Here is a 24,913-nt window from a genome sequence, read left to right as displayed (position 1 = left end):
AAATCCAGTCCTGGACCAAATTACACAAAAAAAAACAAAAGAACTGGTAGCAAAAAGGTGAAACTGTTCAAAAACCTAAAGAAAAAAACCCTAAAAACATTCTACATGGTGTTCACATAGGCCAGTTAGTGGCCACTGTGAGATTTGGAGGACTTTAGTTCTCTTAGGGGCTCTTTTTATAAAGGGTTGATGCGTGGCCACCAAGAACTAACGCCGGCCCAAATATTTCTGCAGGGAGTTACCTGGCAGTAATCAGGCTCCTCCTTCCCCATCATAACAGACCCTAAAGATGACAAACAAATGTAAAAATGACAGGGGAAAGCAGAAAGCCCTGAGGCACCCCACAAACCAGAACCCAAAATTGGGAAGTTTTGTTATTTTTACAAACTCAATTAACTTTGATTAGATAAAAATTCTCAAAATCAATTAAAAATAGAGCCAGATAGTCTGATTTCACTCAGTCTTTCTAAAAACCCGTGATCTGTAGTGTTGGAAGCAGCAAAGATATCACATTGCAATAATATTATCTGCCTACCCAAAGATAATTGTTTTTTAGCATAAGAAGTCAGAACCAGCAATGTCGGTACTGTGGGCTAGTCTAAAACCGAATTGAGAAGTATGTAAGCATGCTTACTAAAATAGGTTTCAATTAATTTAGTAAAGAGAGGTATGCTCACAACAGGTTGGTAGATAGCAGGCAAGGTCAGATCTAAATTAGAGGCTTTAGGAATAGGCATCAAAGCTATTTGGCCCATATCAAAAAGCACAAAAACACCTAGCAAATGACCATATTTGAAACAAAAAGTTGGACATTTTTCTGGTTTGAAAATGGCCATGTTTGCTACTGGATTTTTGAACATTTTCCACAAAACATCAAAAATCGGATTTAGATATCATATCAAAAATGCCCCATTTAGCGTATACACTACATATGCATGCTACTCTTTCTTGGACCATGTTATTTTATAATATGGCTTCTCCTGTTTCATGTGGCACCAAATATATATATTTCTTTGGCAACACTACAGCATTAGTGAAAGTCTCCACCAAGCTTTTTATAAAATATTAGTGATGGTTTGAACGCACAACTTTCAATGTTCATTTTCTGAACCAGATGACCTATGAAAAAGTTATTTTCCATGCTTATAAATGTACACTTACCCTAACTCGGACAATGACTGTCTTGGTGATATCATCAAAGTTACTGGGTGATGTTGCTCTCACTTTAATGGGAATTTCACCTAGTTGTTTTGGTTTAACTGGGAAATAAAGGGTTGTTCCATCTTGCATTGGTAAAATTGCCTTTCTTTCATTTGGTACTGTGTTGGTACCATTTGATGGCCTTATGATGCTAAAAGAGTCACTTGGTTCCAGTATTACCAAAACCTGTGAAAGAAACATTGAAAAATACTGAATGAATATAATTACACTGAAACCACAAACAATATGGTATAATCAAAAGCAATGCAGCACACTAAATATAATTTAACTTTATGAGCTCAATTCTATAAAGGGCACTAAAAGTTAGGTACCAAAAATCTGAGCATTAAGCTAGTAATCTGTAACAGAAAATTTGCACACCAACTACTAAATTCTATACAAGTCGCTAAAAATTGCTCATGCAAATTTGGGCGCACACCCAATTAGTGCGTGCAATTTAATTGAACAACAAGCTAATGAGTACCAATAATTGGCTTCTTAACAAGCAATTACTAGTGCCAATTGGATTTAATTACAATTTTCATGAATAAATTTAGAAGCAGGTCCAAAAAGGGGGTGTGGCCATGGCAGGGTCATGGGGTATTCCCGCAATTTATGCATATTGTTATAGAATAACAGGGATCCAGGATTTCCGCCAAAGGTTTTGTTGGTGTAAATGATCACACCTAAATGTAGTCGTGGTTCCTGGTGCTAAGCACTATTCTGTAAATGGTGCCTAACTTTAAATGTCGTTTGTAGAATAACGCTAAGCGCTTTTTTTGGTGCAGATTTTTTAGGCTCCATTTATGGAATTTAGTCTGAAATCCATTCTAGAATGCTAGCACGTGCACGCAGTACATCATGTCAACAGTAGGCCTCAATGCACGTGCTGAAATGTGGTGTCCTGCATGCGCAACTGACAGTATTCTATAAGTAGTGTGCATTGGGCCAGATTCTATATAAGGCGCTTAAAAAATCCACGCGTAAAACATTTCCGTCTAAGCGTATTCTAAAAGTGGCGCCTAGATTTATGTGTGGTATATAGAATACGGCTTAGTTGATATCCTAGCACCCAAAACTAAGCACATCCATTTACACCAATGAAAACATGGTGTAAATCCCGGCGTGTAGATTTAGGCAAAGAGGGCCATACTCTATAAAAACAAAAATTTGGGAACACCTATAACACGTCCATTTCTCCGCCTATAACCACTCTCCTTTTTTGCCTGCATGCATTTAAATTTACGTGCAGTGCATTACAGAATATGCTTATAGAGTTGTGCGCACAAGTTCTGATTATTGCCAGTTAGTGCTCATTATTGCTTGTTCAGTGTTGTTAACACTGCTGGTTGGCTTGTTAAGCCAATTAAGTTACGCGCGTTGTTATAGACTACGCTTGGATTTCGGCACGCAATGCTAGGCACGCTGTATAGAATCCGGGGATAACTTTGCAACATGCCCATGCCCCTCCCACACGAACACCTCCCTTGCAGTTATGCACTAGAACATTTAGGCATCAACTTACAGAATAGCATCTAAGGACATTTATACTCATACCTTTACTTTACATACATTCTTATATTCTGCAATTAACCAAATGGGTTTTCTCCCTGATTCTTTAAAGGTCACCAAAAATTGCACATGCACATGTAGGTGTGGCCCTGCTTGCATGCGTAATTTAATAGAGCAAGCCAATTAGTGCCAATAATTGGCTTAACAAGCCATTATTGGCACTAAATAGATTTAATTGGGGATTATGTGTGTCAAGTTAGGCATGGGATCTATGTCTAAAATTTACCCGCGGGGAGGGTCATGGTCATTTCAGGGCAGATCGGGGGCATGATTTTGAGTTATACACATAATTATAGAATAACAGGGCTCGGAAATAAGCAAATGAGGTAGCATTCCGATCTGAGGAAGAAGGGCAACCTTCGAAAGCTAATCAAGAAATGTATTAAGTTATGTCCAATAAAAAAGGTATCATCTTATTTTCTTTTCCATGTTTTATTTTGTTTGATTTCTATTGATAACCTTTAAGAGTGGACTAACACGGCTACCACACCTCTCCACTTAAGTAAAGAAAAGGAACTACAAAATCTGATAGAAAAGTGAACCAAGCATACAAGGTTATTATGCAATTAAAATAACATCCAATAAAAACTAGCATCAATGTACATACACTCTCTTCCAAATACCAGCGTCCAAGAGAGCCACCTCACTCACTGGAATATGCCTGCTGAAATAACCATGTCTTCAATAATGCCTTAAATTTCTTTAAGTTAAGTTCACTGCCTGTAAGTAAAGGCAAAACACTGTGATGTGTAATTTCCAATCGGGCTAAACAAGGACCTGATAAAAACCATACAATAGTCATTAACAGAATGCAGAACACGTGATGAGGAGTATGGAATGGTCAACAAAGAAAGATACATAGGTGTATCATGCCAAAAAGCTTTGAAAGCCAAAAGTAAATTTTAGATTGAATGCGGCATGAAACTGGTGACCAATGAGAATCTTTCAAAGCAGGCATAATATGGTTGAATTTCCGTAAATGATAATGAAGGCATATGGCTGTATTTTGTAATGTCTGTAATCTTTTGAGAAGTGAACCGGAGATACCTAAATAGATGACATTACAATAGTCTAAGCGGGACATAAATAATGAAAGAATTAAAGAGTAAAAAGTGTTATGATCAAAAACGAATGAACGAACTGATCTCAACTGATGAAACATAAAACATTGTAAGATCTGATCACAGGGGTAAAAGTGCTTGAGAATTATGCCTGAAAATCCTCCCGCACTCGTTTGACAGGTCCAGGCTGTCAAAAAACAGACCTGTCAAATGCAGGAGATGGAGGTCCATGGGACTCCTGGACCTCTACCATTGCTTCGGCCCTGGTGACCTAGTGCCGTCCCAAGCCCCCCCAGACAGCAACATGGGGGCTGGAGGTTGGGTGGACCTCCAGTCCCCCCGACCCCCCCCCCCCAACATAAGATCTGGTGGATCTCCAGCCCCACTAACCCCCCCCCCCCACACACACACACACACACACATACACACACAAAAAAAATTCCCTGGGCCGCAAACCCAACCCCTCCACTGATGGTCAAGCAGCTCCTCCCCACTTGCTTATCTCTTTGATGGAGAATGGAGTAGTACACTCCCTCCTCTTCCAGTGTCATCTTCAAAATGTAAGCACCCTGCCCAGTGCATCTTGGGATGCGCTGGGCGGGGCTTCCCTTATATGGTAGTGAAGCCCCGCTCAGCACATCCCAGGGATCACATCAGCTTGTGTCCAATCCTGCAGAACCTCTCCTGTCTCTACAGATCTATTAAATAAATCCTTAAGAGGTCCTGTCAGGATTTCTCTGAGCTTTCTCAGTATCCTGGGATGTATTCCATCCAGACCCATAGCTTTGTCCACTTTCAGATTTTCAAGTTGTTTATAAATGTTTTCTTCTATGAATGGTGCAGTATCCACTCCATTCCCAGATATACCCTCAGCAGCTGACCAAGATCCATTTCCAGGATTTTCTTCTGTGAACACTGAAGAGAAGTATTTGTTTAGCACGTTCACTTTATCCTCATCACTCTCCACATAGCTATACTCAGCATCTTTCAGACATACAATTCCATTCTTATCTTTTCTCCTTTCCCCAATATATCTGAAAAAGGTCTTGTTACCTCTCTTTACATCTTTAGCCATTTTTCCTCTGCCTGTGCTTTTGCTAGCTGTATTTCCCTCTTCTCTTCTTTGAGTTTAATCTGGCAATCTTTTCTGTGATCCTCTTGTTGTGTTCTTCTATATTTCTTGAATGCAGCCTCTTTTGCCCTTATTTTTTTAGCAACTTGTTTGGAGAACCAATTAGGCTTCCCATTTCTCTTGTTTTTGTTTACTTTCCTTGAATAAAGATCTGTTGCCATATTTTACTCTATATATCAGAAAAATGTATGTGCACAGTGCCGTTGTGCACATACCTGCTGTAGGGGAAGGCCTTCTGGGGATGGGGAGTTAAGACAGGGTTTGAAACTATGCAAATAATTTTCTATTTTTCAAAACATGCAGTATTTTTTGCTAGATAACATTTCTGCACAAATCAGCAGTGTAAACGTGAACTGGGTGTCCTTCCTGGGATAATTTTAAAAGTGAAAGTATGCACATACTTTTTCTTTCAAAATCCTGCAAAGTCAGCAGCATCAGAAGCACTTCCATACTTTCCAATAGTGTATGCAATTGTAAAATTGCAACCTTAGAGGCATTAGGAATTGCAGTTAACACGGATTTTAGCACAAATTAACTACAAATCTAATGCTGCTCTTTTTGGGGGAGTGTTTTATGAAGGTCATGTGCTAATGTAGTCACTGGCATGCGTTAACTGCAAGGTTTAATGCAGGAGTAGAGACTCCTATGTAGGAAGTGCTAAGTGACCAGCATTAACTAAGCAGTTTTTCCCATTAACTTGTGTTAACGAGGATGTACTAACAGGCTTATGTTTCCATGCCCCACCACGCCCACATGAAGCCTTCTTCCAGAAAAATTCCCTAATGTACGCCCAAACAGGTAAATTACCACAGAACACCTTAACGCGCTCATGCGGTAACCCTGTTAGCGCACGTTAAGGGCTTAATGCCCTTTAGTAAACATATCCCTTAGTAAATATGTCATAACATAATACTGAGAATTGCACTTTTTACCTCAAGTGTTTTTGGCAGCTTGTTGAAAAGGACAACTTCCACAAGAAATTCTTCATTTCGAATAACTGAGTCAGGCAAATTCAGAGAGAAAAAGAGAGGATAGTATACTTCTATCTAGAAAAAATAAAAGAAAGAAAAACCCCTCAATATAAAATGTCAGTATCACAAACAAGTAAAGCTAAAAATCAGACATGTCTAGGGATGTGTGTCTCTTGGCGATCTGAGGGAGCAAGAAGACCAATGGTTAGATATTCTGTACCACAGTTTTTACCTTTCATTATTCAGAGGCTGCTACTCTTCTGTCCTTGCCACATTTATGAACCCACACTTATGCCAGCTCTATGGTTGGTATAACTGCAGGCGCCAAAATATTAGGCATGCCAATACTGGGCTACGCTAGTATTTTATGACAGAACCTAGATGGTGATGAAGGCAGGAGTGTCTCATGCTTTTGAATTGGCTCAACCTGCAATATTCACCCCAGAGACAATCTGTCAAGCTATTTTGGAGTTGGGTAAGACCTTAACTTTACAAAATGTTACTGTGCGTCAAGCACGTCACGGTTTGGAGAAGAAAGTGACAAACAATTGAAACTGACATTATACTTATTAACACCAAATAGGAAAGTTAGAAGAGTCATTTATCGTTTATTTATTTGTTATACCGTCACTTATTGCATCAGCAAATCAGAATGGTTTACATTATAAAAATATACATTTAAAACACAAAAATTAAAAACTAAGAAATCCAGTGTTTGATAGGAAAGCACAAAACAGAAACATCCACACTGAAGAAATAACTAAACAAATATGATGCCATTTATACAGAAACCAAAAATTGTAATGCTGCATTATAAAATTGAACATCCTTTTTATCTATTAAATCTTGTCTGGTGGGTGTCAAAATATTTAATCATTTTGACTTCAAAAGGTCTTGCGTTCCTGTATTGTTTTAAAGTTTTCCTTAAGTATTCTCACCATAAAATCATTAGTACAGTGTTCTGGTTTTGTAAAGTGCTGTCCACAGACGTAACATCCTGGTTGGCACTGGCATTTTTCATATGATGTCTATGTAAATTAAATCTCTTCTTCAGCATCTGGCTTGTTTCTCCACTATCCAGCTTATAATCGAAAGACAAAAACTCCTTTATTGCGACCTAAATCGGGAGATAGGCGTTTATCTCCCAAAAACGAATAACGCGGTATAATCGAAAGCCGAACTTGGACGTTTTCAACTGCACTCCATCGCGGAAGCTTACAAAGTTGACGGGGGCGTGTCAAAGGCGTGGTGAAAAGCGGAACTGGGGTGTGGTTATCGGCCGATCAGAGATGGGCGCCTTTCGCCGATAATGGGAAAAAAATATGCGTTTTTAGCGAGAATTTAGGGCACTTTTCCTGGACCCTGTTTTTCCACGAATAAGGCCCCAAAAAGTGCCCTAAATGACCAGATAACCACCGGAGGGAATCGGGGATGACCTCCCCTGACTCCCCCAGTGGTCACAAACTCCCTCCTACCACAAAATATGCCGTTTCACAACTGTTTATTTTCACCCTCAAATGTCATACCCACCTCCCTGGCAGCAGTATGTAGGTCACTGGAGCAGTTATTAGGGGGTGCAGTGGACTTCAGGCAGGTGGACCCAGGCCCATCCCTCCCCTACCTGTTACAATTGTGCTGCTTAATGCTTATTAGTCGTCCAACCCCCCAAACCCACTGTACCCACATGTAGGTGCCCCCCTTCATCCCTTAGGGCTATAGTAATGGTGTAGACTTGTGGGCAGTGGGTTTTGAGGGGGATTTGGGGGGCTCAACACACAAGGGAAGGGTGCTATGCACCTGGGAGCTCTTTTACCTTTTTTTTTGTTTTTGTAAAAGTGCCCCCTAGGGTGCCCAGTTGATGTCCTGGCATGTGAGGGGGGACAGTGCACTACGAATCCTGGCCCCTCCCACGAACAAATGCCTTGGATTTATTCGTTTTTGAGCTGGGCGCTCTCATTTTCCATTATCGCTGAAAAACAAAAACGCCCAGCTCACAAATTGTCGAATAAAACATGGACGTCTATTTTTTTTGAAAATACGGTTCGGTCCGCCCCTTCACGGACCCGTTCTCGGAGATAAATGCGAATGGAGATAGATGTTTTCTTTCAATTATGCCCCTCTATGGCACCCTTCGTCACATTTTTTACACTGGATGACATATACTACATTGGAAGATGAGCATGTGAAGGATTCCTTTATATTGAATATTTTTCCTTTGTGAATGACTATGGGGTCTTGTGAAATGTTTTGGCATAATTTGCAGCTGGATGTATTGCAAGGATGTGTGCTTCTTCTTTTTGGGTCTCTGTTGAGTACTTGCTTCTCACTAGCTTGTGTTTTAAGTTGGGTGGCAGTCGGAAGGCCAGCACTGGTGGGGATGGGAATATCTTTTTCAGTAATTCATCCTCCTGGAGTAGTGGCTGCAGATATATCTAGCTGCAAACTATGCCAAAACATTTCACAAGACCCCACAGTCATTCACAAAGGAAAAATATTCAACATACATCTTCCAATGTAGTACATGTCATCCAGTGTAAAAAATGCGATGAAGGGTACTATATTGGAGAAACAAACCAGATGCTGAAGAAGAGATTTAATTTACATAGACATCATATGAAAATGAAAGTGCCAACCAGGATGTCACCTCTGTGGGGCAGCACTTTACAAAACCAGAACACTGTACCAATGATTTTATGGTAAGAATACTAAAAGGAAACTTTAAAACAATACAGGAACGCAAGACCTTTGAAGTCAAAATGATTAAATATTTTGACTCCCACCAGACAGAACTTAACAAAGATCTGGGTTTTCTAGCCCATTATAAACCATTAAATTTCACTGCTTTGTCACCCTCTGATCACCATGCATATCTCCCTGTCCCTCATCCTCTCAGCCCTCTCTGTTTCTCACCTAGCCCACCCCTCCCTCATCCTTTCAGACTGTCACTGAAATACTTTGATGTTTCACTTATATATGCTGTTACTTATCAAAATTTGCTTAATTCTGATCTGACAAAGAAGGGCTACCTTCTAAAGCTAATCAAAAAATGTATTGTTAGTCCAATAAAAAAAGTATCATCTTATTTTCTTTTCTATGTTTTATTTTATTCTATTTCTATTGATTACCTTTAAAAGTGGACTAACACGGCTACCACATCTCTCTAACATTTTTTATATGCCCTTTTAAAGGAAAATCGATGGTCCTGGGGAACTGAGGAACTGAGTTCGATTCCCGGCACAGGCAGCTCCTTGTGACTCTGGGCAAGTCACTTAACCCTCCATTGCCCGCCGCATTGAGCCTGCCATGAGTGGGAAAGCGCAGGGTACAAATGTAACAAACAAAAAAAAATATATATATATATAGAATATTAGTGAAAGTTCCCATTTTGTCACCTAACTCTAGGTGTGAGCACTTGTACTATGTGAAGGACTGATGTAAATGTTTGCACCCAAATACCAATAGTTATGCATGTAACCAGGGCTTTTTTTGAGGGCGTACTTGGGGGTACTGAGTACCGGCACCTTTTCCATTGTCTACTAAAATTGACTCGTGGTCACTAAGTTTTAATGAAAGAGCTCAGGATCTACACACCAATTCTGCCTTGTCTCTGCCTTGTCATAGATTCTGTGACTGGTTGTAGAGGGCCTGGCTATTGTGGGGTGGGTCCCTCAATGATCACCCAACCCCTAAAGGGTGGCCTGGCATTTGAGTGCCGGCACCTTTTTCACTAGAAAAAACGCACTGCATGTAACTGACAGTATTCTATAACTTATAGCCTAATTGATTGCCCCCTCCCACGCCCTTCCCACATCTACATCCCCCTTGGAGTTCCACGGCATAGAATTGAGGTGCTAATAGGTCAATATTCAGTCAACGGCAGTCAGCATTTTTTTAAACACTGACCGCCACGGCCAGTATCCACATTAGATCTGCCCCCTTCTGATCCTTTTGATGCCTGCTGCCCCCTCCCACCTGCCTGGAATCAAAGCTGGATCCTCCCCCCCCCCCACACATTTCACCCCCTTTCTGGAATAGCAAGCCCCTCTCTCCCCATGTTAGTAGGCTTTCCTGCTGCTCTTCCCTGGTAGTCCAGTGGGGAAATGGGCAGGAGCAATACCTACTTGCTCCTGCCCATTGCAGCAGTCTCACTCAAATGATTGTGACAGCCATTTTAGGGAGGCAGCTGCAATAAGCAGGAGTGAGTGAGCATCACTTCTGCCCATTTGCCTGCTTGACCACCAGATTAACAGGCAGAGAGGAGAGAGGCTTACTCTTCCTGGAGGGTAGGGGGACCATCTTGCTTTGGTTCTGGGGGGTGGGCATCAGAAGGACGGTCTCTCACAACATTTGGGGGCCTTGCTCTGCTTCTGGAGGGGCTCGGCGGTGGGAGGGAAGGAGGGGAATCAGAAGGGGTGGGTTTAGATGTTCTTGAGGGGGATGTGAGGAAGGGAAGGGTGGCAGCACTTCATATCAAAACCCAGAAGTTAACTGATACCAGCCGACATTCAGACGGCACCCAGTTGTCTTTGCTGCATAAAGTTTGGACAGCCTTTTTTTTGGTAAAGGTATTGTTGAATATAGGTCTCATAAATATATATTTTTTTTGATTCAGTACAATTGACTACCTTTATATCTGCTAGGGGGTTATTGATGGGGTGTGGGGGTGGCAATAGGATCTCATCCCAAATAATTGCAACCTTAGAAACCCAATAAAGTAACAATCTCCTGTTGTCGGCTTATAGCCAGCAGCTTTTCTTTCTTTACCTAACTAGTAAAACTGAAATACAGATTTTCTTTGTAATACAACTTGGCACCCCCAAACTTGAGGACTTTAATCTCAACATTAAAGGCAAATTTACAAAACTATTCTGTAATCTCTTTTTCCTTTTTCTTCTGTTATTTGAAATGCAATAAAAATAAATGGAAAAAAAGTTGTTACCTCAGTGAGTTCACTTGTCAGACCAAATCCAAGTTCCTCTGAAACAACAAAGGCAGTGGCCACCCAGGTGGTGCTACTACTGTCAGGTACAGTCACTTGCAGATTTGTACTGGTCGTTGAGCTTGTTATGATAAAAGATTAAACCAATAGGTTATAAATACAAGAAAATGCATCAGCCATAACTATCAATGTGAAAGTTCTACTTTCTTTTGCATGAAGCAGACAAGATAGAGAATCAGAATCTGCCTTGAGATTGGGTCTCCCTCCCTCTGCTCGGAGTATTAATGACATTTGTCTTCTCAAGTAGCTCTACTCATTCAATCTGTGGTCCGTGGTGCATCCAACCAACATATTTTATCATTCCCATCCAATTACCAAAGCACTGATAATATAATCAGAGCAAGTAACCTGGGGGCCCTTTTACAAAGGTGCATGCCAAATCAGCATTACCGCCCAGCTACCGTGTGCCACGGGTGGTAATTCTGAATTTGGCGCGCACTGAAAACACATGGTAGAAAATCTTTTCTATTTTCTACTGCATGGTGATTACCCGGAGGTAAACAGCAGTAGATGCACACTGCAAGCCTACTGCCTGGGTGGCGTATGAGACCTTATTCCTAAGCCAATGGGCGGCGGTAAGGTCTCAGGCCGAAAATGGACCAGCTCTGGTTTTTATTTTGCCGCACAACCATTTTCCGGTCCCTTAAAAAAAGACCTTTTTCCATGATGAAGTAAAAACATGCCCAAAAGCCACGCTTGCACTGCCACAGGCCACTTTTGCCATGGCTTAGTAAAAGGGCCCCCTGGTGTCTTAAGGCCATATGTTATCACCTGACACTGGAAAAGTGTAGGCAGAAACTCTGAAATGTTCTGGCTCATCATTTCAATCTTCTCTTGCATGATTTCCTAATTCTTTTTTCCTGGAATTTGCTTGTATGTTATTTCAATTATTATTATTTTTTTTTATAAAATCTCACAGGGGTCCGTTTACAAAGCAGTGGTAAGCACTAGAGCATGCTTCCCACAGCTGAAAAGGGCTGCAGGATGTGCTGAGGCATCCAGCGGCAATTTTGCAATGTGTGAGCACAAACTGCATGTTCAAAAAAATTGTATGTTTTTGCTGAAGGGGAATATATTGGGGGGGGGGGTGTTTCTACGCTAATGAGTTAGGGGCCCTTTTACAAAGCAGCAGTAGGCCCAGTGCAGGCTTACCACACGGGAGCCAATGTGGCCGCCGGCGGTAGTTCCGGCTCAAGTGTGTGCCATTTCCAGCGAGCCGTAAATTTTTTTTTTTGTAGTGCGGCACTAACCCGGCGATAATCGGACATTGCTGTGTGCTGCCCAGTTACTGCAAGGTTAACACGGGAGCTCTTACCGCCACCTCAAGGGGTGGCAGTAAGTGCTCCCTGCCACAAGGCCATGCGGAAAGAATTATCTTACTGCACGGCCATTTTTTTTAGGGGCTTTTTACCCTCAGTGGTAAAAAGGATGCTGGTATGCGGGGAAAATGGCTACCACAGGGCCATTTTTCCCGCGGATTAGTAAAAGGACCCATTAGTGTGTCTGCATTCCCACATGTTAATTGATTAGCACATGAGTCCTTACTTCCTACAAAAAGGTGGCTATAAAGGCTCACGCGCTAAACTTTTTTAATGGCCACAAGCTAATGGCAAAATTATCGCATGCAAAAATATAGTCGGGATTAAACCTCTGTACACATTCAATTGAATAATCAAGATAACAACAGAGTTTTCATTCAATATGGCACCAATGTGTGTATGGAGGAAAAAGCCTCGAGAAAACTCCTCTTGTATACAACTTGATACTTTAGTCGGAGTTGGCCTTCCTCATCATTGGCTAAAAAAACCTCCAGTGTTTAATGTTAAATAGTAGACTTTCAAACTTAACTTTAATGCCTTCAGTATTCTTGGTCTTCCCACTTGCAACCGCCAGCAAGATTGAGCGGAGAGTACTTGGTCTGTGATCCTGATGCAGAAGGAATTTGAAACGCTGGCCGCCGTAGATCACAACCAACGTTCATAGTAAGACGTGAAGACCAAGAATACTGAAGGACATTAAAGTTAAGTTTGAAAGTCTACTATTTAACATTAAACATCTGGAGGTTTTTTTAGCCAATGATGAGGAAGTCCAGCTCCAACTAAAGTATCAAGTTGTATACAAGAGGAGTTTTCTCGAGGCTTTTTCCTCCATACACACATTGGTGCCATATTGAATAAAATTATTGCATGGCCATTAATTCAGAAAATGGGAAATCAACTATTTCCAGTGCATTAAAAATGGCCTTAGCGAATGGGAAAGACCTGCATAAGGGCACTCTATGGCCATTTTTAAGCACAGCTTAGTAAAAGAACCTCATAGAATATAAAAGAGATCAGTTACCAGGCCCTCTGTCCTTCTTGAAGATTAGAGACTAAAAGCTAAACATACTAAAAGGTATTCCTACATTTCTGCATACTAAAATGCATTAATGCATGTTATTTACCACATCAAAACTGTGTCAATTACATTACTGTGTAATAACACAATAAGGACAGCCCACAGATCTTATTGCTGGGCTAATAACCTGGGCTGAGCTGCTGAAAGGTGTAGTTTGTTCTGATGGAGAAAAGAGAGAGAGGGTACAGGTGGGGTGGGGGTAAAATGATGGAGGGAGGAGGGAGGTAGGGAATTTGGGATGTGCGAATTAAGTAATATGGGACAGGCTGCAAACAGCAGTTGGGTTGCTAGGGGAAAAGATGTTTGAAGGGGGATGGGTCAAGGATTATAATTGGGAGGTACGTAAAGGGGGTGGAGCAAAGGTTTTGAGATTGGGGGTTTTCCGGTTTGGGCGGTTGTTGGGTGGCAGGAGTGGTGGAGTGTGGGAGTGTTATGAGGAAGGGTGTGGAAGGGTGTGGAAGAGGAAATATGACCCCCCCCCCCCCCTAGCGGTAGAATTGTGAGACTACCGTTAGGGGTGCCATTTTGGAGGCGGCACTGAGCGGGAAGGAGAGAAGGGGATCACTTCTGTCTAGCATCCACTGGACCACCATGAAGCCCTCGCTAAAGGAGAGGCATCTTTGGAGGGGAGGGGAAAATCTTGATCTGGGGAAGGTCTTCGGGAGGGGTCTTGATCCGGAGGGGAGCTTTGGGGGGGGCCTTCATCAGGGGGGTATAATGGGAGGGATTAACAGGAGCACCACAGCCCTTTTAGCATCAGACCTGGAAGCATTGGGCCATAGATTTCAGGCCTGATGCTCCTGGGCACATAGAATAATACTGCTTGTGACATGCTCGCAAGCAGGGTTATTCTTTTACCATAGGATTCAGCAACCTGTAGCATGGTACATGCTCACCTTTTACCACGCCATGATAACTCCCCCCCCCCCCCCCCCCCCAGCCACCTCTGAATTTAGCTGGCTAGCACTCAATATGCTAACTAGCCAAATTTGAAAACCTTACTATAAGAATATCCTGCCCCAATTCTGCTTTTAGCTAAGTTTGTGCATATAAATTTAACAGGTCTGAAAGGGATGGTAATACTTAACTAGTAACTTTTATGTTGTCAAAAGCCAATTTTTACTCCATATATCTTTTGAATGTAGATGCCAAAATCATTCAGCAGTTGATATTCAAATATTGTAAAGATTTGTCAAAATGATTGAACAGGTTCTCAATTGTTCTAAAATATCACTTTTAAAAGAATAAGAAATACCGATTGCTCATTTACCTGGTGTTAGTCTCAACCCATACCCACGTGTCTAGAAAATCAGTTCCCATAGATGATAAACTTAAGAATTGGTTGAATATGTCAAATTCTGTCTCTTGCAGAATACCAAAAGGATCTGAAAGAACATTGAAAATATTATTTAAAAGATTTAAAAAGCAGTAAACAATATGTTTCTATCATTAAGGCAGACCTAGCATGTGGCCTGCTGTGGGCACTGAGGATGCTCAGCTTTATGAACCATTGGTCTGACCCTTACCACCTACAAAATAGGTGGCAGTAAGGGCTCATGTGCTAATGGGGAAATTAGAGCATGGCTATTATTGAAAATGCAAAAAGCTGCCTTTTACCAGCAGCGCTAAAAGTGGCCTTAGTATGCAGGGAAGACCCGCCGCATTGGGGCTAGCGCAGGTCACTTTCTAACACTGCTTGGTATAAGACAGTGGCGTAGCTACGTGGGGCCACGGGGGCCTGGGCCCTTGTAGATTTGGCCCTGGACCCCCCTGCTGATGACCCTCTCGACCCCTCCTCCTGCTGCCAACCCTCCCCTGCCGCCATCGCTGTTGGCTACCTTTGCTGGCGGGGGACCCCAACCCCCACCAGCTGAGGTCCTCTTCTTCCGGCACAAGTCTTCATTCTGTTTCTGTGAGTCTGACGTCCTGCACGTTGTACGGCGGGGGAGGGTTGGCGGCGGGAGGGGGGTTGAGAGGGTCATTGGCGGGGGGGGGGTCAAAGTTGGTGGTGGTTGCGGTGGTGGCGGCGGCGGCAGTGGGGGGGAGGGCTAAAATGTGCCCCCTCACCTCGGGATCTGGACCCCCCTCCCGCCGAAGTCTGGCTACGCCCCTGGTGTAAGAGCGCCTAAGTCTTTTGTGAAAAAGTCCACAGTTTTCACAGGATTCTTTCTCACAAGAAAAATGCCACAAATCTAATTCCCATATTGTTTAAATTCGTACATCAGCTGTTTAGGGTGGGGGGTTTTTTTGTTTTGTTTTTTTGCATATTTATGTTTTACATTTTGCTTAATGTTCAGTCCTTAAACCTGGATCAAACCTTTTAAGCTGCAAACTAACGATATAATGAGACATTGTTCATGCAATTGTGTTTTTAATGCACATTTCCAGCAACATCTATTTTAGCAACTTACTATATGGCACGTCTTCTTTATTAAAGAAAGAAGAGTCAGTCAAAATAATCATCCTGTGTTCCTGCACATGATAAAAGATGGTTTTAGAACAAATTATAGATTTCTATATGTATAAAGCACTTTATTATTTGAGTCATTCTTAGCCTCTTCTCAATAGCAGCTTCAAGAAAAGGAAAAACAAATATCCTTATAGTCCAGAACTGTAACAGTTGGTAGGTATACATCTATTTAAATAATAATTTTTAAAAAGTACCCCATAGAGTTCATTCATAGTAACATAAAGAGAAAAAGAGGCCCTTTTACTAAAGTGTGTTAGGCTGTTAATGTGAACTTTAGTGCATGGACTATTGCTTCTCACAGATCTCCCACTTAGCCATCTCTCTCCTCTTCAATCTGTTCATAAGTACATAAGTAATGCCACACTGGGAAAAGACCAAGGGTCCATTGAGCCCAGCATCCTGTCCATGACAGCGGCCAATCCAGGCAAGCTTCCCAAACGTACAAACATTCTATATATGTTATTCCTGGAATTGTGGATTTTTCCCAAGTCCATTTAGTAGTGGTTTATGGACTTGTCCTTTAGGAAACTGTCTAACCCCTTTTTAAACTCTGCCAAGCTAACCGCCTTCACCATGTTCTCCGGCAACGAATTCCAGATTTTAATTATGCGTTGGGTGAAGAAACATTTTCTCCAATTTGTTTTAAATTTACTACACTGTAGTTTCATCGTATGCCCCCTAGTCCTAGTATTTTTGGAAAGCGTGAACAGACACTTCACATCCACCTGTTCCACTCCACTCATTATTTTATATGCCTCTATCATGTCTCCCCTCAGCAGTCTCTTCTCCAAACTGAAAAGCCCTAGCCTCCTTAGTCTTTCTTCAAAATTCTGCTGCACGACTTATATTCCGTCAGTGTTGCTATATGCATATTAGCCCTCTCCTCAAGTCACTTCATTAGCTCCCTATCCGTTTCCGCATACAGTTCAAACTCCTCTTATTGACTTACAAGTGCATTCACTCTGCAGCTCCTCAGTACCTCTCCACTCTTACCTCTCCCTACACTCCACCCCGGGAACTCCGTTCACTGGGTAAATCTATCTTATCTGCACCCTCCTCCTCCACCGCTAACTCCAGACTCCGTTCCTTTTATCTTGCTGCACCATATGCCTGGAATAGACTTCCCGAGTCAGTAAGTCAAGCTCCATCTCCGGCCATCTTCAAATCTAGGCTAAAAGCCCACAATTTTGATGCTGCTTTTAACTCCTCTTACTCACTTGTTCAGTATCCATGTTTTATTATTCCCACCTTGGGAATTCCATTATCTCTTATTTGTCCTATTTGTCTGTCCTAATTAGATTGTAAGCTCTGTTGAGCAGGGACTGTCTCTTTATGTCCTGTGTACTGCAGTGCGTACATCTAGTAGCACTATAGAAATGATAAGTAGTAGTAGTAGTAGCATGGTAACCGCTTTTGTGGTTATTTTATAATTAGTATTACCATGCTCTAAACTCCACGTTAATAGCATTTGTTTGCTGCAGGGGTATAAATAGGCATGGCATGGGTGGATAATGGGTGTGGAGAGGTTATAGCGGTTAACATACAGTACATAGCGCATGCTAACATGCAGTAAACGGAACACTTACTACTCCTAAATAGGAGCTCTAAGTGGTCCCTTGTTAACTGCTACCTCAGTACTGCGCACTAATGAAACTATTAACCGTGGAACCCGTATGGGAAATTGCAGGAAATAGTTGCCAAGTTAGTTTTGAGGTTAACCAATGGTAATTTCCTGCTTTAAGCTGTTTTGACTGCAAAATCCAATGTACTGTAGTAAAAGGGCCACTAAGAGCTCATTGTTCATGGTGTCTTTGTTTCATCTGCAGACAGTGCAATGAACTACAGTAACATATGGACCAGGATATTCAGAGGCACTATCTGGATAATGCTGGGGTGGAGCATGGATGGTCCTGGAACTTATCCACATACCCCCTAATTTTTTAAAAGCCACAAAACATTGTGCGTGCAATTTGAGTAACGAGTCAATTAATGTCAATAATTGAAATCAATTAATGTGTATGTATATAAATTTAGGTGCAGGATCCATGCCTAAATGTTACACACATCCTGAACATGAGGACACAGAAATGGGAGGGTCATAGGAGTTTAGGGATGGAGTGTGGGTGTGGATTTGAGTAATGTGCACTATTATAGAGTAAAAGGGTTCTATAAGTAAATTTAAGCAGGGGCATTTGCACCACATTTTTGTTGGTGCAAATGGACATACCTAAATTTACAGGTGACCCCCTGTGCTTAAGCGCTATTCTAAAAACCATGCCTAACTTTAGGCATGGCTTATAGAATAGTGCTTATGCATTTTTTTTTTCTGCACCAATTTTTTAGTGGGGACATTCAGAAAAAAATAGCTGTCCGAAGTTGTCTGGATAACAGACTGACTTTCCCCGCTATCCCCTGGATTCTATATAGCACGCCTAGAGATCCATGCCGAAATCCAAGCATATTCTGTAGCACGCATAACTTAATTGGCTTAACAAGTCAATCAGCGTTGATTAACAAACAATAATGAGCACTAATTGTCAATAATTAGAATTTACATGCACAACTCGCTAAGTGTGTTCTGTAAAACAGTGCAGCTAAGTTCTAATGTGCATAGGGAAATTACTACCCAGATAAAATTAGGACAGGAAAATTGCTCTCTGGATATTCAGTTTGAACATCAGTAGCAGCACTCACCACTTCCCCCAGATATTCAGCGCCACTAGGTATCCATGTAGCGGTGCTGAATGTCCATGTTTTACTTAACTGCTATAGCCGGTGTTTGAAAACAACACTGACCACAGCAGCTGAATATCGACTAGTTTAATCAATTAGAATAAACATGTTATTAATGATATAAAACATCTTACCTGGTTATAATTTGTTATGAATTCATTCTGTATCTAAAAAAAAAGAAAGAAAGAAAGTAAGGTACATTTCATTATTTTATAGGATGAAAGTTCTTTATACTGTAATTCCTGATCCTGAATTAAATGTTATTGTGTTAATGGCTAGAAAACTTTTGAAACTGTACATTTGCTAATAAGTGAAATGTTAATTGGTGCGTTTCAAATTCTTCAAACTAACTTTGGATTACATGTGTGGTGATATATAAGTTTTAATAATGTAATTCACCTCAATCTGTTTGGTGAGGCAAATAATCACATCTTGCAAAGTCAAGTAAGTGTTCATTATTAATAATACCAATCAATGCATGAAGAATTTCAGTATTGAGTAATTCAAGATTAGAGTAGAATGCAATATAAACATGTAAATGCAGATGTCTAATGGAATATGAGAAAGATCAAATCTCCTTTCAGAGACAAAACAGATGCAGTACATGGCTTTCAAGATCAGAAATTACATCAATTCTAGTTTTCTCCAGGACTAACACAGATATTAGAGAATTCTTATCAAAAAACAGGATTACTTGATATAACCCTTGTCATATAATCACTTCTAATTTCTTTTTCTCACGGTCAGATAAAATGTGAAGTATTATTTATACTTTCGGAATAATTTTATATCTGTGCATACCTCTGTTTCAGAAATTATGATATTGAATGTATGTGCTTGCATTTACACCTGCTCTTTGGCATGCACACATTTTCTGGGTTCATTTGCATTTTATAAAGTATGTACATAAATGCAAATACCTCTTTCATCCAGACTTGACACATGGCACTCCATAGCCCCCCCTCCCCCCCCCCCCCCCCATGAGATATTAAAAAAAAATGAAAGATTTTTTCACTTACCCTGCATCAACATCTATCCTCCTCCGCAGGGTCCCGGCATCTGACCGCTTGTTGCTGAACCCCATCCTTCCTTGGTGTACCTTACAGTCATCCCCAGTGCTTGCAGTGATTCAATCATTGCTGCCTATGCTGGCTCTGCAGGCTTCCATCGGTCAGGTCCCGCCAGACAGGAAATGATGAAAGCGAGGGTGGGACCCGGCTGATGGAAGCCTGCAAGGTCGGCACAGGCATCAATAATGAATCACTGCAGGCGCCGGGGATGCCTGTAAGGTACACCAGGAAGGGACGGGGTTCTGCGACGGGCAGGCAGATGCTGGGATGCCGTAGAGGAGGAGACATGTTGATGTGGGGTGCTGCTGCTGGGTGGGCATGAGCCAAGAATGGGTGGGCCTGTGCCCACCCAGGTCCACCGGTAGCTAGCCACTGGTTGCTCCTACTGAGTCAGGATCATCATCCAAAATGGTGCTGACTGTTCTAATGCGCCTCTTTGTTCCCCACATGTGAAACTGGAGACCATTCCTGTTCCTTTTGCACTCTGGGGGAGATTTTCTATATGGCACCTAACAAATCCACGCAGAAAACATTTTTGCCTAAGCGTATTTTAAAGCAGTGAGGTATATAGAATATGCTTAGTTGATATCCCAGCACCTAAAACTATGTGCATCCATTTACCCCAATTAAAACATGACATAAATCCAGGCGCAGAGGGCCATATTCTATAACTATGTGCATAAATTTCAGAACGCCCACAAAATGCCCATTTCCACACCTTTAACCATGCCCCTTTTTGTCTGCACATCTTAGACATTAGGTGCAGTGCATTATAGAATATACTTAGCAAGTTGTGTGCGTAAATTCTAATTATTGACAATTAGTGCTCATTATAGGTTCTTAAGAGCTATTATCAATGCTAATTAGCTTTTTAAGCCAGTTAAGTTGCGTGCATTGATATAGAATCCAACTGGATTTTGGCTCGGATCTCTAGGCACGCCATATAGAACCCCGGGTTCTATGATCAGGGGAAGGAGAGGATAATAACTCATGGCTTCAACTGTTTTTAGTCTTTACTGAGAAGAAGGGGGCTAAGATTATCAACAGGTACATAACCTTTCTAATGCTTTTGAGATGTAATTACTATGATTTACCACTAAACATGCCGTTTATCATAATCACTGATAAACCAAGGCTTATTAGCTGCCTTGTATGCATTTTCATGCATTGAAGAACGTTCATTTTGGCATGTGTTTACACAGTTTTTGATGCAAGCTCCAAATATTGGCATTTTATGCATATTCATGCATTACTGCAGTTTAGAGAATAGACCCATTATGTAGGAGCCTTAAAGAAAAAAGAAGGAAAAGTTTTATTCTCCTAATGAGAATCATTCATAGATATTTGAAGTCATATCACAGTCTGGCCTTTTTCTCAGCCTTGCACTAAACAAGGAATAACATCGGCAATCCTCCGTCTGAGAACATAGGAATACAGGAATTTTTTTTTAATATCAGCAATAGCAGTATATCATATATGAAACTCAGGATACTTACTGGAAATATTGTTATGTCATTTCTATATCCCAACATCTTTTCTTTTTTGTCAACAACCAGGAACCCAACTAATGAATCGGGTTCTCCCACATTAGCACTCAAAGTGACATTTTCAGCTGGATTTGCTGTATTTTTGCTCCAAGATAAAGAGACCTAAGAGATGAGTGAATTCAAAATGTACAGATGATAATGCAACCAAGTGACATAGGATAGTTGAAAACTTGAAGTTATTATTTTAATCTCTTAATTCATTAATAATAATCTATGGTACAACAAAAGCATCTCTGGAAAGTTTGTGTGTTGCTGAACAGAGTTTCTGCTTTTGAAGGAAAGGTTGCCTTAACCCACCTTTTTAAAGAGCTTGGGTATAAAAAGTATCATTGGCACTTTGGTAAAATATTTACCCCCTAATTCTATGAAAGTTGCTAAAAATTGTGCATACAAATTTTGGCACATGCCCAATTTGTGTGCATAATTTATTTGAATAACAAGGTAATTATTGCCAATAATTTATTTGTTTATTTATAAGGATTTATTTACCACCTTTTTGAAGGAATTTACTCAAGGTGGTGAACAGTAAGACTAAAGCAAACATGAGCAATAAACAATTTCAGCAGTAAAAATATTCAAATAATACAAACTATGGCGTAGTATACTACTTACAATGTCAACACAATACACAATAGAACATTTTAATTGACAGTCTAGGGTATATAGATAGGTAAAAGAGTAAGAAGAGTTAGAGAGTAAGGTGACTAATTTAAAGAAAGGTGCACATGAGTTCAGACAGATGGTTATTATCTCACCTAGGGTAGGAATGGATAAACATGTCCTGCTGCAGTATGTACAGCCCGTGTCACTCCTTGTATGTGTGAGTGAGTGAGGCTAACAATTTAGTTACTTCTTCCATTAAAGGCCTGGTTGAAGAGCCAAGCTTTAACCTGCTTCCTGAAGTAGAGATAGTCTTGTGTTAAGTGGAGCCTTTCAGGGAGTGCATTTCAGAGTGTTCAGGCTACTCCAGAGAAGGCTTGTTTGCGGGTATCCCATTGTGTAATGTCTTTTGGAGAGGGTGTGGTAATTGATAGTCCTTGCTTTTTAACAGGCAATTATTGACAGTAATTAAATTTAATTGGCATTTACACATTGGATCTGCACCTAAAATTTATGCATGATCTGAAAAAGGGGGCATGGAAATGAGGGGGTCATGAGTGTAATGGTGCGGGGGGGGGGGGGTGTTCCTAAAATTAACATGATTGTTATAGAATAAAGTAGATACATGTCTAATGTAGGCATGTACACTTGCACCACATTTTAGTTGATGCAAATGGCCACACCTAAAGTTAGGCACGATTCTTGGGTGTACACGTTATTCTATAAACTGCACCTAACTTTAAGTGTGACTTTTTTTACGCTTATTTATTTGGCGCCATATATAGAATCTAGCCATTAGGGGGGAATTCTATAAATGACGCCATTCACCCAGTACAAATTCCATGTGATATTGATGGGAGAACTCAGTTTTGCAAAAGCCTCCAGTACATCAAGCACAAACAAGATTAGTTTGAGCCAAAGTCTCCATTATTGTAACAATATATTTATTGAGGCAAGTGCAAGGACATCCCACTTTCCCATGCGTACCTGCTTTACTTAAAAGGTTTCCTCTGCAGACTCTGGTTTCAAAATTAGTAATACAGTAAATGTGATATGATGATGTTCTCAAAATTATCAATAAAATCTAGATAACTTTGTTATATGCAATAGTACTGTATCTGACAGAGACCGTAGATCAGAATTTTGAATGCCAACATGCAGAAATCAAATGTAAATTAAAACATGTAATTGTGAGAAAATATTAACTTAATGCCTTACATTCTAATACTGTTGGTGCAAATGGGGCTTGAACCCTATCAGGGGCATTTTCAAAAAGAGAAGGGTGCCCATCTTCCGACAGAAATCGGAAGATGGGCGTCCTTCTCTCAGGGTCACCCAAATCGGCATAATCGAAAGTTGATTTTGGGCATCCTCAACTGCTTCCCATCGCGGGGATGACCAAAGTTCACAGGGGCATGTAGGCACCATAGCGAAGGTGGGACTGGGGCATGCTTAACAGATGGGCGTCCTCAGCCGATAATGGAAAAAAGAAGGGTGTCCCTGATGAGCATTTGGTCGACTTTACTTGGTCCATTTTTTTTTCATGACCAAGCCTCAAAAAGGTGCCCAAACTGACCAGATGACCACCGGAGGAAATCGGAGATGACCTCCCTTTACTCCCCCAGTGGTCACCAACCCCCTCCCACCCTAAAAAAAAACTTTTTAAATATTTTTTGCCAGCCTCAAATGTCATACCCAGCTCCATGACAGCAGTATGCAGGTCTTTGGAGCAGTTTTAGTGGGTGCAGTGCACTTCAGGCAGGCGGACCCAGGCCCATCCCCCCCTACCCATTACACTTGTGCTGGTAAATGTGAGCCCTTCAAAACCCACCTGAAAACCACTGTGCCCACATATAGGTGCCCCCCTTCACCCCTTAGGGCTATGGTAGTGGTGTACAGTTGTGGGGAGTGGGTTTTGTGGGGGGTTGGGGTCTCAGCACCGAAGGTAAGGGAGCTATGCACCTGGGAGCAATTTGTGAAGTCCACTGCAGTGCCCCCTAGGGTGCCCAGTTGGTGTCCTGGCATGTGAGGGGGACCAGTGCACTACAAATGCTGGCTCCTCCCATGACCAAATGCCTTGGATTTGGTCATTTTTGAGATGGGCGTCCTCGGTTTCCATTATCGCAGAAAACTGGGGACGACCATCTCTAAGGACGGCCTAAGGATGACCATCTCTAAAGTTGACCTAAATGTTGAGATTTGGGCGTCCCCTACCGTATTATCGAAACGAAAGATGGACGTCCATCTTGTTTCGAAAATACGGGTTTCCCCGCCCCTTCACCGGGACATTTTGCGTTCTCAGCAAAACTTGGGCATCCCTTTCGATTATGCCCCTCTACGTCATCCACTGCACTGAGTTCCTATACCTATATCAGGATGGGTACCGTCCATGCAGGTAGCTACTATGATGAATGTTCCTCTTTGTTTCATACTGCTGGCTTAATAACAGGCTTTATGAAGTCAAGATAAATGTTGCATACACAGTGAGGCTTATTTTCAGTAGAGGCATTAAGGGGGGAATTATCAAGGTATGGTAAAAGTCAGGCTTTTACCACGCCTTAATGTCGCATGAGAGTCAGTAACAGGTGGCAGCTCAGTAACGCAGGTTATTGATTCTCAAGGTATATGAATAACACTGCTTGTGAGGCATCTCGCAAGCCGTGTTATTCTGCCTTCTCAGGAGCACTGAGTCAGAGAAGCCACCACCTCCCCCAAGAGGACAGCACAGCATCCTGTGGCCAGACCCCCATGCCCAATCACACACCTGAAACTCAAAGTTCTCCCCCTATTCTCTGTTTCGTATAGCCCTTAAGACCTACCTTTTCACCTTAGCATTCCCTTTAACCTGACACTAAAATGCCTTGAGGGATTGACTAAATAACATAGCAAATCTTCTCCATTTCCCTTGACTCCCTCCCATCCCACCTTTGTTTAATTTTCCTCTTTTTCCATCTTCTGGAGTCCCCGAATGATTGATATATGTGTGTGTGTATTTTACTTTTCTAGCCCCATGATGTTGGAGCTCCTTTCATTTTCTGATTGTATTGTTATCTTTTTAAACCACACTGATTTATGTTCAATATGAGCAGTATAGCAAATGTTTAATAAACAATAATAAATGATAAACCTCTCACAGCCCCCCACCCCCACCCCAAGGCTAT

At 41.4% G+C, this 24,913-nt stretch overlaps 1 protein-coding gene across 1 annotated transcript in view; it reads right to left on the bottom strand.

Moving 5' to 3' along the window:
* LOC115467239 (CD109 antigen-like) overlaps window positions 1-24,913 on the bottom strand; it is a 175,772-nt gene that overhangs the window by 61,513 nt on the left and 89,346 nt on the right. The window contains exons 15-21 of the mRNA XM_030199045.1: window positions 21,102-21,254; window positions 18,670-18,702; window positions 15,744-15,804; window positions 14,603-14,717; window positions 10,876-10,996; window positions 5,898-6,011; window positions 1,162-1,386 (exon numbers count right to left, since the gene is read on the bottom strand). Coding sequence (XP_030054905.1) covers window positions 1,162-1,386; window positions 5,898-6,011; window positions 10,876-10,996; window positions 14,603-14,717; window positions 15,744-15,804; window positions 18,670-18,702; window positions 21,102-21,254 — 822 coding nt within the window. The remainder of the gene's footprint in view (window positions 1-1,161; window positions 1,387-5,897; window positions 6,012-10,875; window positions 10,997-14,602; window positions 14,718-15,743; window positions 15,805-18,669; window positions 18,703-21,101; window positions 21,255-24,913) is intronic.

Source organism: Microcaecilia unicolor, chromosome 3 (genome assembly GCF_901765095.1).
Source record: "Microcaecilia unicolor chromosome 3, aMicUni1.1, whole genome shotgun sequence".
NCBI classification, from domain to species: domain Eukaryota; kingdom Metazoa; phylum Chordata; class Amphibia; order Gymnophiona; family Siphonopidae; genus Microcaecilia; species Microcaecilia unicolor.
The sequence above is the reverse complement of the archived record's forward strand: the minus strand, read 5'-3'. Positions and strand labels throughout refer to the sequence as shown.